General features: G+C 44.4%; 1 protein-coding gene across 2 annotated transcripts in view; it reads left to right on the top strand.

Moving 5' to 3' along the window:
* LOC8051053 (monocarboxylate transporter 10) overlaps positions 1–12,330 on the top strand; it is a 114,666-nt gene that overhangs the window by 90,086 nt on the left and 12,250 nt on the right. For both annotated transcript variants that reach the window (XM_029976735.4, XM_029976733.4), the window contains exons 2-3: positions 5,271–5,696; positions 8,452–8,595. In XM_029976735.4, coding sequence (XP_029832595.3) covers positions 5,271–5,696; positions 8,452–8,595 — 570 coding nt within the window. The remainder of the gene's footprint in view (positions 1–5,270; positions 5,697–8,451; positions 8,596–12,330) is intronic.

Here is a 12,330-nt window from a genome sequence, read left to right as displayed (position 1 = left end):
AAGCCCTAGTGCTTAACGACCTCACGTCACCATTGCTTAGAGAATGAGCAGAGACGTTCAATGATACATTCTAAGGATGGATTAGTTCAATCCATCCTTAGAAAATATATTTGCTTATAAAAAAAAAAAAGTCCAGAAGAAATTTTTATAGCACTCGCCAAATTTTCGAGTTTTGTAGCCCTATGTAAAGGACATTGGGAAGCCATGATGTCACATACAGGTATAGATATTAACGCAGTGCCGACGCCGTATAATCTTGTCGTTCCGTTACTTTCTGTGCAAGTGAAGATAAATGTAGTTGGCCCTTTTGCGCCTTTCAAAGGCCACTCACTGTCTTTTCTTTTTGAAATCTTTTGGAAGGAATACTTCCAATAGGTTTTTGGCAGGACCCTTACGAAAGACTGCATTGGAGCAGAGACAGCTGTATTCCTTTTTGAACTTTGAAACAGTTGCAATTGAACTTGTTTGCTCTCGGTCAGCAAACTGACACGATAGATTCCTCACTTTCTGCTGTTGAGGGACGCCAAAATTTTGCTTCGTTGGGGTGAAAATGAAATCAAAACAGTTTTTTCTCCTTCAGTATCAATTATTATTTTTCATAAACTTAACGACGTCGTACGGAAACCGTATTAAAGGATACGTTTCTTGTAAAGAACTTTCTTCGATTTTGGACGGACTATATAACGCCGCTATTATCACATACTATCTTTTTTATTTTTTTACGAATGACCTTGCATGCAGTAATCTCTCTATCGATTTTTCGGTAGTGCTTGCGATTTAAATATTGAAGCTATGAAGGATAACTGGTTTTGCTTGTTTATCTGACTGGTGAATAATTGAAGAAGCTTGCGTTCACCGCAATTCTTACATTCGCGTATTTAAAGCTTATTCGGGTCGCGACTTGCACTCTGTGCTTTGTAATTAAAATGAGAGATCGAGAAAGCCGCTTGAACGTGGTGCACCCTGTTCGTAAATACCCACACATAAATCCTTCTCTTATTTACTTTGAGGGTGTGGGCTTTTTGCGCCTTTCTGTGTTTTCAAAAAAATTGTAGTGTTCTTTACTGGGGGAATCATTTCATACCAAACAACGAGTGGCGCGTACACCTCCCAAGTTATCAAACACCAACCACAAACAATTTTGTTTATGTTCTTTTTTTTTTTTTTTTTTTGTGCGCGTTTGGTGTGTATGAACTCTACATTAAATTTGTCTCGACAAAAAAAACCAAAAAAAAAAACCGAAGGTTTTGTATTAATTGATCAGCGTACATCGCATGGAGCTCCAGAAGTAATGAGTATTTTGGTCTGGAAAACAGCAGCATGAAGCACACTTTAGACTTGTATGCTAGACTATTCAGATTTGTTATGCACACTGACCAGGCACGTAGCCAGGATTTCGTTTCGGGGGGGGGGGGGGGGGGGGGGAGGGAGGGAGGGAGGGAGGGAGGGGGAGGGCGCCCATGACAAAATGTTGTATGAGGGAGAGGGGGAAAGAAGCCCCAGCAAAATGGAAGATTTCGGGGGGGGGGGGGGGGGGGGCGGCCGAGTCCCATTCCCCCCCCCCCCCCCTGGCTACGTGCCTGATGCTGACATCCTCATCTGGCAACATTTTCTTGTTGCATTATTGCTTCCAATATCTTGGGTCATTGCCCTTGTTCTTAATGAACCGAAACACCGCGAAATGAGCCAGGAAAATTGTCTCACCTAGTAAAGTGACAGATCGGCCAAAAAGTGTGTTTTTAGTGGCCGGGTTGACCGGGCGCAACATAATAGCGTAGTTCTGCCCCTGCAAAACATGCAAACCAATTGGTTCCTTTGAGCGACGGGCTCGGGCACAGCTGAAAGACGGCCATCTTTGCAGTCGTTATCGAAAGGTAGATCTATCTACTTGTATCGCAACATTGTCTAATTGAAGAGCCGCTTCTCGCCACGTAAAGTTACCAAGTCCGAACATTAATAATGTGCAGTGCACAGGCTGCGTTCTAAGATCATCAAGACGTGAAGCGTAACGATTTACGAAAAAAGGAAGCGCAGGGCTTCTAAAGGACAAAAACAGCCTTCACAGAAAAAAACCACAAAACAACGCGTTATGTTGTTTTTTTTTTTTTTTTTTTTTTTGGGGGGGGGGGGGGGGAGGGGTGTGGCGCCTTCCCGCGTCAGGTTCAATGAATACATAGTTTCAATAGGCTATGATTTAAACAACGACTATCCTTAGTATGATTTAAACAACGACTACCCTCGACCGGCGCACTATTTTCTGCGCGCTCTCTCCGACGGAGATAAAACGTTTAAAATGATATCTGGCGCCATTTCTGGAGAATAGCAGCCAACCTATCGCTTCCAACTGCTCAGTTTCGTGAATATTTGAAAAACTTCAATTAAGTCGGAAGCACTCTTCTGCCTGGATACACGGCAAGACCGGACTATTGCTTATTAATATCATTTAATCGGTTCAACCATTGCGAAGGGTGAGCAGACTCCTTTACCGATGAGAACTCACGGTTGTAGGAGCATGATACGGATCTCACGTAAAATTGTTCGACCTGAAGAAGGAACGACCACTGATCGATGTTCCCAACTCATTGCGACGTCGTGCGCATTGAGGAACTCAGAAACTCCTGCGTTGGCCGTAAAGCCGCATCGCGACTCTCAAGGGCTTACGATTGTGAACCATGCAGCGATGCTACTAATGAAAATCGACACGTACTCTATAGTAGGGTTCTTTATTACCCAGACTGTGCTTTGTCAAAGCCACTCCTTAGCGCGGTTCTTTGGCGGTTACGGTGGGACCGTCCAATGGCTGCCTCGAAGTTCGCCGTGGGGGAAAACAGGCAGCAACGCAGGAAGTTCTGAAAATACGTGTTTATTGATTTGATACTCTTAAACGGTTTGCCCTCAATAATGTCTGCAGTATCGGCACTGCCTCAGTTTACAGGATCACAGCTTGGACCTCCTCACTGAAGCAATCGGCAGGTTCACCAAATAAGACGAGCCACGAAAAGGAACCGAGCTCCGTTGATCAAGGCGCTATCCCGATGGAACTTCCCGGCCACTGTTTTGGACCGGCTTACGTAGCCTGCGGAAAATCAACGCGTTCAAGGAAGAAGGTTCCCGAAGGGTGTGCCGGTGGCTGATCGCCCGAAAGGCCGAGGGGAGCTGTCCTCTAGTAAAAAGTCTTATTTGTATAAAACATTTATTGGTCTAATAAGCGTATATGATCCAATAAGATCATATAAGGACCGTATCAGAATGTACATGAAGGATATATGATTATATAAGAAGCTATAAGAAACCTTTTATATGTTTCTTATATATTATGTTTTTATATTTACTTACATGTTCTTATATGATCTTATTGGACCAAGGAATTTCTTATACGAATAAGATTTTTCACTAGGGTCTAGAGATCATATGATCACACATGTACAGGTTACTGAAATTAACTAACTGAATATTGTTACTTTCTACTCACTCAAAAAGTAACCTAAGTACGTTGCTTGTTACTCGGACTCAAAAGGAACAGGTTTCATAAGCTTGCATCTAACGCGTTGTTTTCTCGTTATTCTGATTATGTCATTTTTATGAAACAGTAGCCGTTACCAATATTGATCGTTGTTGATGATTCCTCGCTCTTTAACGGGTTCATTCGGGAATAACTGTGGCTATACTGACATACCTGATGCACATCGTTTGCGTGGTCCAAATTTCAGGGGTGAGCTGGGGTAAGAACTAGGCTGCGTACTTGTGTTGTACACGTTCCCCTCCAGAAGAAACTAAATACCTTTACTCGTTACTTCGTCGAAAGGTAACAAAGCTATGCTCTTCGTTCATTCTCTTAAAGCGTAACAAGGTTGTTACCTCGTTACCGAATGAAGTGAGTAAGCACAAATCACGCCCTACTGACAACGCGTTACGTATACAAGTCTGCGTACGGTCTCCTCTCGCATCCGAGCATCGGGACGGAGCCCACGGCCTGCATATACGCTAGGCCTAGATAGGAATCGGAGGAAAACGTGGTTCCCACGGCATAAAACGTCGTTGCGAGCGCTGGTATCTTTGGATCGGACTTTGGCGGTGTAAAGCTTCACAATGTTCGAAAGAGACACTCGAATGGAGGCTGGGGTAACTTGAGCGCCGCCTCCGACCGAGATTACGGCTCCGCTCCAGAATGCGCGCTCTTTCTTTCTCTCGGCCTTATCGGCCTAGTTTGCCTAACGGGGCTCGCTGACAGAACATCGGAGATAACAACGAGTCCCTGGTTCTTTTCTGTCCTACTGCTCGAGAGTCTCTTCATGCATACTGCAATCGAGATACCGGTCTTCTTGGAAAAGGATGGGCTAAGCCCTCGAAATGGTTATCTCACTTGCATCGAGGTAGTAAGTAATATTATTGGACGGAAGCTCGGATATGCTGAACAGCGAGGTACAAGAAAAACACTCAAATAATAAAAAAAGCGAGTTTGAACGCTATCGTTTAGGTAACGCGTGCTCCCAACATCTTGAACATATTCTGCCCTCTCAACAAAGCAAACGGAAGAAAGAAAAAAAAAAGTGAAGAAAAAGAATGAAAGGCAAAGAGGCGATGTTGGAGTGCACGATAAAGGACAGTTACTTTGTCGTACGGTGCTCCTGCCAAGAACTATTGGACATTTGTGAAGCGTAGGAAGTTACACAATGCGCACCATCTTTAAATCACAAGCCCCTGGTATGGCTGCTGCGCGCGCTTTCCTCTTTCATGGCCTTTCCTTCGCTTTTGCCCAAGAAATGCCAGGGTCGTCTTTATTTCCCTTTACGCGAATGAAACTATAGGAAACGCAATGTACTTCTTCACAGCATTAACCCGTTTTACCATTGTAAAATTTACGAGATGGATGACACTACAGGGGAGTTACCTTCTTATTCTTTCTTCAATTTTTTCCTAAGCTATTATGGTTGACTGGTCTAATATCAGCCAGTGAAAGCCTCATTTTCGATTTTTATTACTTTGTAGATATAAGCAGATCCCCATTCGATTAATTGCACTGTCCTCGAGTTTGCCTCAAAACTTTCACGTTTTATGTGTATCTTATACCTCTGTGAAATTTACCATACCTTTCTAACCATTTTTGTATTTATTGAAAGGCATTTGAGTTGTACGTACCTCAACCACAGATAACTGCGGTTAAGGATACCCATGTAACTCGGTATAAGAACCTTACAGAAACGCGTATTGTTGAGTTCTCGCAAGGCCCTTGGCTCACTGTCTGTGCGTCGTTCCCTCTTCTGTCCCAGAGTCGATGTCCAAGGAGCTGGACTCCAAGACGCTATGCCAGTTGCCGTCGTCGGGTTCGCTGAGCGGCAGCTTGGCCGGACTGGGCCAACCGTGCACCGGAGCCAACTATGCGGGGGCGCCGCCGTCGCCGTCGGACGTCGGGCCGGGCGCGCCGGGCTCGACCTCCGCGGTGCCCGGCGTGGGCGACGACGACCTGGGCGTCGACGACGCCATCGACCCGGAGTTCTACGCGGCCATACCGGAGCCCCCGGACGGCGGCTGGGGCTGGATGATCGTGGCGGCGTCCTTCCTCTGCAACATGGTGGTGGACGGCATCGCGTACACCTTTGGCATCTTCTTCCCGGAGTTCGTGGACCACTTTAAGGCCCCCAAGGGAACCGTCGCCTGGGTGGGATCGCTCCTGTCTGGCTGCTACCTAAGCGCCGGTAAGAGGGCCGCCCACGCTGCTCTCCGGGCAGGAATGTCACAGATAAAAACAAAAACGAATAGTTATTTCCACAATACATCAAAAGATGAAAAGGATGGATAATCCCCCCCCCCCCCCCCCCCACACACACACATTTCCCTCATTTCTTGAATAGTTCTGGCGCCTCTCTCTTTGGTGAGAGCGCGCTGAGACCGCGGTCAATGATTACGAAGAGTGCAGCGATATTCCATATCGTATGATGCCGCTTCAGCTCTCGTTTCTTTCATGCGCTTTTCCCAAATCTACCTTCGCTCAAGGTTGCCAGCTTACATTTAAAAAAAGGAAAGGAAATAAAGGTCGCAAATTGTAAGACTTTTTTTTTTTTTATAAAAACCTCGAATATGTTGTACGGAGATTTGTAGCGATGTTGAATGAGCACTTCAAACGCCTTCAGACTAAAATTGACTAGATCAGGGGGTGGGCGAATATTCGAAACTGTGAATAATGTAGGAATAATGTTAAGGTTTCTTTTTGATTCGCAGCAGGCTTTTAGTGTTAGAAGTCTCCGTCAAAGAAGGAGGTGAGCGTGTTGGCCGAAATTAGACGTTACAGGAAATAGAAGGAAAAAACAACTACGAAAAAAAAGGCGGGTATTGTTTAATTTTCAATAATTCGAACATTCTCGATTTCCTGCAGTAAGCTTCACCGCATTTGACGAGCGTCCAAGGTGAATCGGCGGACGCAAATGAACATCTCGATTGGTTCGACCGACATGTAAATTTTGCTCACTATTGGAAGTGAACGTTAGTTCGCTAGGGTTATAGCTATAATTTTAGAGGAGAGTTCGGAAAGATTGATATCAACATATATTCGAATAAATGAGGAAGTAATAGACCGATCTCACCGGCCAGTTTGGTTACGCCATCGCTGCCCAATGCATCGAGGAAACTTTAATCTTTTTGCACGTGCGACAATCTTGGTGAAGCTGCGCGTGCGCGTCTCAGGCACTGCCGCCTGCCTCTTGTGAAGTAGAGTTATGCGGGCTTCACGCATGCGCCCAGCGCGTAGTGAGATCGGTCTATTATTGCTTGCCATTTTACATTGTTTTATCCGACTCGTGTTATCAAGGACTTATTCTTTAGAACACTAGCGTCTCAGATGTTTTTTTCATTTAATAGACAATTGAAATGAAAATCAAAATATTCATAGTGAAAACAATATTCAAATTTGACTCGAAATCAATTCTTAATACTAGTGGTTGATTTGCACTTCACAATTTGGTATTCGGACACCGTTCATCCCTATTGAAGAATCTCATTTGTATGAGACATTTCTGTGTTCAATAAACACATATGAATCATACAAGATATATAAGAACATATAAGAACCATATAAGAACTATATAATTCTATAAGAACAATATAAGAAACTTGTGAGACGCTTCTAAGTTTCTTAAATGGTTGTGATATGTTCTTATATATCTTGTATGATTCATGTCTGTTTATTGGACAAAAAGAATTTCTGGTACAAATGGCTCTTTCAGGAGGGATGTTCAGCTATGCACGCTGACTCGGGGTCAGCTTTCTGTGGCGTTTTAGAAGTGAAGAGTGCGCGTGCTCAGGTTTTGTCGGCTCTCAAGGTGTCCGGACGTACGGGAAGCCATAGTGTTCGCTTTATTGCCGCAGAAAGTCGGCCCCAAGTGTAACAAGACTTGATAAGTCCCTCCTTGCAGTAAAGTACAACTGTAGCTCGCAATTTAAAATAAAACGGAACATTAGGCGAATCGAATATTAAGTCAAAGGAAAGTTGCTTCGAAAGGGCCAATGAACAGTGTCTTGAAAGGTCAAGTTTGCAAAAACGTTTTTTTTGCCCATTTGTTTTTTGAGATTTCCACAGAATCGATACCTTACTTCTTGTCTTCGTTTCCTAGCAACACGATTTTCTTTTAGTACAGCAGTCCCAATTTTAGAGGAATAATATTATTTACCTTTCCTGTTGCAAACTGATGTAGCAGTTCCTAGAAAAGACAGACATAGTGCTTGCATAACTACGGTTCGGCCGGCTGTGCTTCGACAGAAGATCAGATTACAACCGACATCTTTCTTACAGCCGACATCTTGCTTGGTAGAATCGGTTACACCAGACATCTTTCTTGGTAGTCGTCAGATGTCATCTGTGAGCCAAAATACTTAAAAAGTATTTGACGTCAACTGCGCCACGACGTGCGTGGCGGAGTTGGCAACGCAAGCGGCTGCCACGCGGAGGAACGTGGTTCGAGTCCCGCATGACCCGGTTCTTTCCTTTATAATTCTGGCAAGTACCAGCTCGGTCTCGCCTGTCATTGTGTGTTTTGGTTCCAAACACTCGTGAACTTACCGCTTGTATAAATAATATAGAACCAGCGGCAACGGGCTGCTAAGGGGCAGTAGCCTCCGCAGGATGCGCGGTGTATTTTTGATCTAAGTTTTGTAGGCACAAGTTTGCCTCATTAAAAGTTTATATTGCAGCTTTTATTTCGTCTACCATTCTACATTCCTGACAGTATAATCGGGCCTTCATGGTTCTGTGCCCCAAATCATGAAAAAAACAAAAAAACAAAAAAACACGCAGTAGGTATACGATGGTTGGGGATGAAAAATAGGTACATGGGCGGTAAGGTAGACACGTATATATTATGTGTCAGTTAGATTACCAGTTGACACACATAAAAGTAAGTTCACGTGCAGAATACCTTTTCTCACTCTTGTAATAAGGTGTGGCCGCATCTTGTGCAGGTCCCCTGGTGAGCGCCTTGACGAATAGGTTCGGATGTCGAGCAGTTTGCATCGGAGGGAGTATCGTGTCCTGCATCGCCTTCCTGCTCAGCACCATCGTGCAGGACGTGGGCAGCCTCATGGTCACATTTGGAGTGATGGCTGGTAAAGCACTCTGGCTGCAAGGGCCTTTCTTCTTCCCATTCATACTTTCTTTCGAAAGAGTATTGTAGTCATCCTAGAAAAATGCGGGCGCAAGTCAACGGGGATCGGAAATCAGTTCGCTATATCCGCTATTTCGTTATAACCGACTTTTGTTATAACAAAGTGCAAAAAGGGATTGGGAAATCGTGACTGCTTCGCTGTAGCCGCTATTTTGTTATAACCGACTTCGTTATAACCGGTCTCGAGTAATGCGATTCGACCAACACGTGTAACGTCGATCTCTTCTATTGGCGAACTCCGCCAGTGAAATCGACGGAATCTAGTGACTAAAGCAGAAAGTTGAAGCGGCAGCTTTGATCGCCAGCCTTGTCGAGTGAATCATATATTGACAGTGCCTAGCGGTCTTAAAACAATATTATGAAAGTAGGTTCGAAAACACGGGATCAAAATCACCCATTTCCATTGTTTCCAGATCTCTTGCCGAGAAACACTAGAGGTGTGTGGAACCGCGAGAAATCAGTTTTGCACAGTTGGACTGCCTGCTTAAAGCTATTTTAAAAGAGTCAGCATAACGAAAAAGCAAGGTCAGTCTGCCTTCGTCCTCGGACGTTTGTGTGAACTAAAAATGCATTTCTTCCGGCGAAATATTGATAGTCATCGATTCTTATAAAACTTACACTATGCGCTAAATATCCCCCTTTTGTTATGTCTGCGAGAAAACTCATCAAAATATTAATTTTCTTTTAGGAAAACATTTTTTTTTTTTAAGTTTACGCGTACACCTCTGAATCACTGACTGCCACGCTACTGGCAACACGGAGCAGTAGCGGCGATAGGATCGACCGTGACGTCAGATGTTATATCCGAAAGCAGACACTCGCTCCTCTGCGGAGTTGTGCGTTGTAGTGATAGTGAGCGCCTGCACTTTTGCGGGTTATGTCTGGTTTCAGCTATTTGCGATATGCCATGGAAAGGTGGAGCGAATTGGTGCTGTGTTGTGGGGTGCAATAACACCACGAAAAAATGCAGCAGAGGTACATCTCATCCGTTTCTGACCGAGAGGTATCTGCGACGGAAGAGGGGTCCGAAGGTCCGACGCGAACGCTCGTGCTAGCGAACAGTTTGCACCGTGATAGCGAACAAAAAATTTCGGTATCATTCTGCTCCCGAAACATCACCGGGGCACACATATCGACAGATCGCGAATGCAGCCGGCACGGGTGGTCCCCTTGGAGGTGATAACGGCGGATCAAATGCAAACCGGCGAGTCGTCTTGAAACATATCTGCTTATTGCTTGACTCGCACAAGCTCGATGAATTGTATTCAATTGCTTTCTACGGACGACCGCGACGGCCTTCTGACGGCTTCTGGTGCTGGCCGAAACAGGTCCAATCTGCCCATGTGCTGATGTTTGTAAAAACATCTGACGTCACGGCAAGATGGCGGATTGTGAGGTTGCGAGTTAGTTTTGGTTTTATTGTATTTTTACAGTTAACATTATTTGAAGAGTTTCTTCAGAAATGTATTTACTGCTCTAGGCTCAGTTTCTCGTGCTTTCCCAGAAGATATGTTTAGTTGGAAACGCTCAAATTCACCTCGCATCTCAAACCCGTTAAGTGGTTTAGGATAGGAGTATCCGTAAACTACTTTGCTCTCCCGCTAAACCAGCGTGTTTGTACTTGCCGAACTGCAATTATTTGCCAGCGATCCTACTAAAGGAGTGGTCCTGCACCTATAGTCTGCGGCCTCAAAATCGGGTTTCACGCATAGCTCATATGTTGCGTAATTGTTTTTTTTTTTTTTTATGATTTGGTTGTCCCAGGAAAACGCGTCACGTTTTACGTTCGAAACGTTTACGTTTTGATAAAATAACGAACAACCGCCATTGAATGCACATAGACGTATCTTCATTCACCACACAAAATGGGAAACTAGTAACGCTTCGCGGGCAGCCTATTTTTTTTAGTATGGTTCCTCCGATAAAAAATGTGTAGAGACAATTCTAATGTTAGCAAGGCTAGGGGGGGGGTCAAACAGCTGATTTTTCCGGAAGTGCCTAACGTCGGTTAGGCACTTTAGTTTCGTTTCCAGAAGTGCCTAACGACGTTAGGCACTTCCGGAAACTAAAGTGCCTAACGTCGGTTAGGCACTTTAGTTCCCAGCTAACATGATCCAAGAAAATAATTTATTGTAAAAAAAATAACAATAATGGGTTAGGTTGCATTGGGTGCCTAGTCAACAAATTATCTTTTTCTTTTTTTTTTTTTAACACAGCACACTTTGACAAATGTCTGCTCAAGTAGCTCGAAAATAAGATTATATTAAGCATAAATCATCATTAACATACTCTATCAGTCTCAACATTCGTCACGTCTCGTCGTACTAAACATAGACTAGTGGAAAATAGATCCTTCTATTGTCGGCACCTAAAATATGTCCGCACCGAGTAAAATTTAAACTCCGAAACCTGTATAGTCCGCTGACTACAGCCCGTAAAATGCGGTACCTTTGGGCTATTACGCCCAACACGTCACGAAAAGGGCAGAGTGCCAATTATTCCGATCAACGGAGGAAGCGTGGGAAATAGCGACGCTTTGATGCTTGTCCAACGTGTTATTCACTGCGCTGATAATATGTGGTGTATTCCCATGCACGTTAGGTTCAGACACACTCTCAACAAAAGCAGATTGCTGTGTATATGTTTATACAGCCGGAAGTTAGTCTGTCCCAATGGCCATCTGGTGTCTCAGCTGTCGATGAGCAATTTAGCCAGTGCGGTACAACCGCTGACCTGGGGTCTTTAATGTGCACCGCGCAGTAGTGATACACGACCGCATGCCGGTACGATGCTCATCCAGATCGAAATGCGCAGGGGCGGGGATTGAACCCAGGGTCCTGGGATCGGCAACGCGAGCTATCGCTCCACGTGCTCCGAGCTGGTGTTTCCACACACTTTCAAAGAATTCGCATGAAGCTATATAATCCCAAAACAAATTACCAAAAAAAAACAAAAAAAAAACAACGCTTTGCTTGGTTTTAACAATTCACCGCGCTTTTTTTCTCCATCGAATGCAGTGATGTGCGAGCTTTGTGCTTTGCAGGAAATATGCAGATTGGAATTTTGTTATGGTACACGTTTGTATGATCGAAGAAGTGCCTGAGGGTACAACTCTCTGTTGTTCCATGAATACCTTAAACAGCTGTCCCTTAATTCGCTCCAGCTTTGCAGTGCAAAATTAACTCCGTAGAGTTCTCACTGCACCCAAAAATAGCCCAAGCCCCTCCCCCTCCCCCGTCACCACCCGTGAAGTGCTTGCGCCGGCAAGGAAGTAAATAGTAAAACATAAAAGCGGCAGAAGAAGAGCCACCATTACAACCAGTACATTCTTAGTAGACTTCTGGACCCGCGTCTTAGAAAAACTGTTTGTATACGTTAGTGTGAAACAAATCAGTAAAAAAAGTAGTTCTTTGACTTCAAACAGAATATCCACTCTAACATTCTGACTGACTTATCTTTTATCTTAAAAAAGGCATCCTCATTAAACTCCACGATGATGTGACTTGGTCTGTTTGGCGTGTTTCAGGGAAGTGTGCCCTCAGGTATCTTCTGCACTGTAGCCCCGCGGACATTATGAGCGGAAACACCTGATTGATCCAGCTTTTTCTGTGCTTGCGGTCCCGACAAGCTTTATTATCTGTCAATTTGTCAAATACTCCGAAGTGTGGGACCTCAA

This window comes from Ixodes scapularis, unplaced genomic scaffold (assembly GCF_016920785.2).
Source record: "Ixodes scapularis isolate PalLabHiFi unplaced genomic scaffold, ASM1692078v2 PGA_scaffold0__279_contigs__length_252992795, whole genome shotgun sequence".
Taxonomy (NCBI): domain Eukaryota; kingdom Metazoa; phylum Arthropoda; class Arachnida; order Ixodida; family Ixodidae; genus Ixodes; species Ixodes scapularis.
Note: the sequence above shows the minus strand (reverse complement) of the source record. Positions and strands in the feature narration are given on the sequence as shown.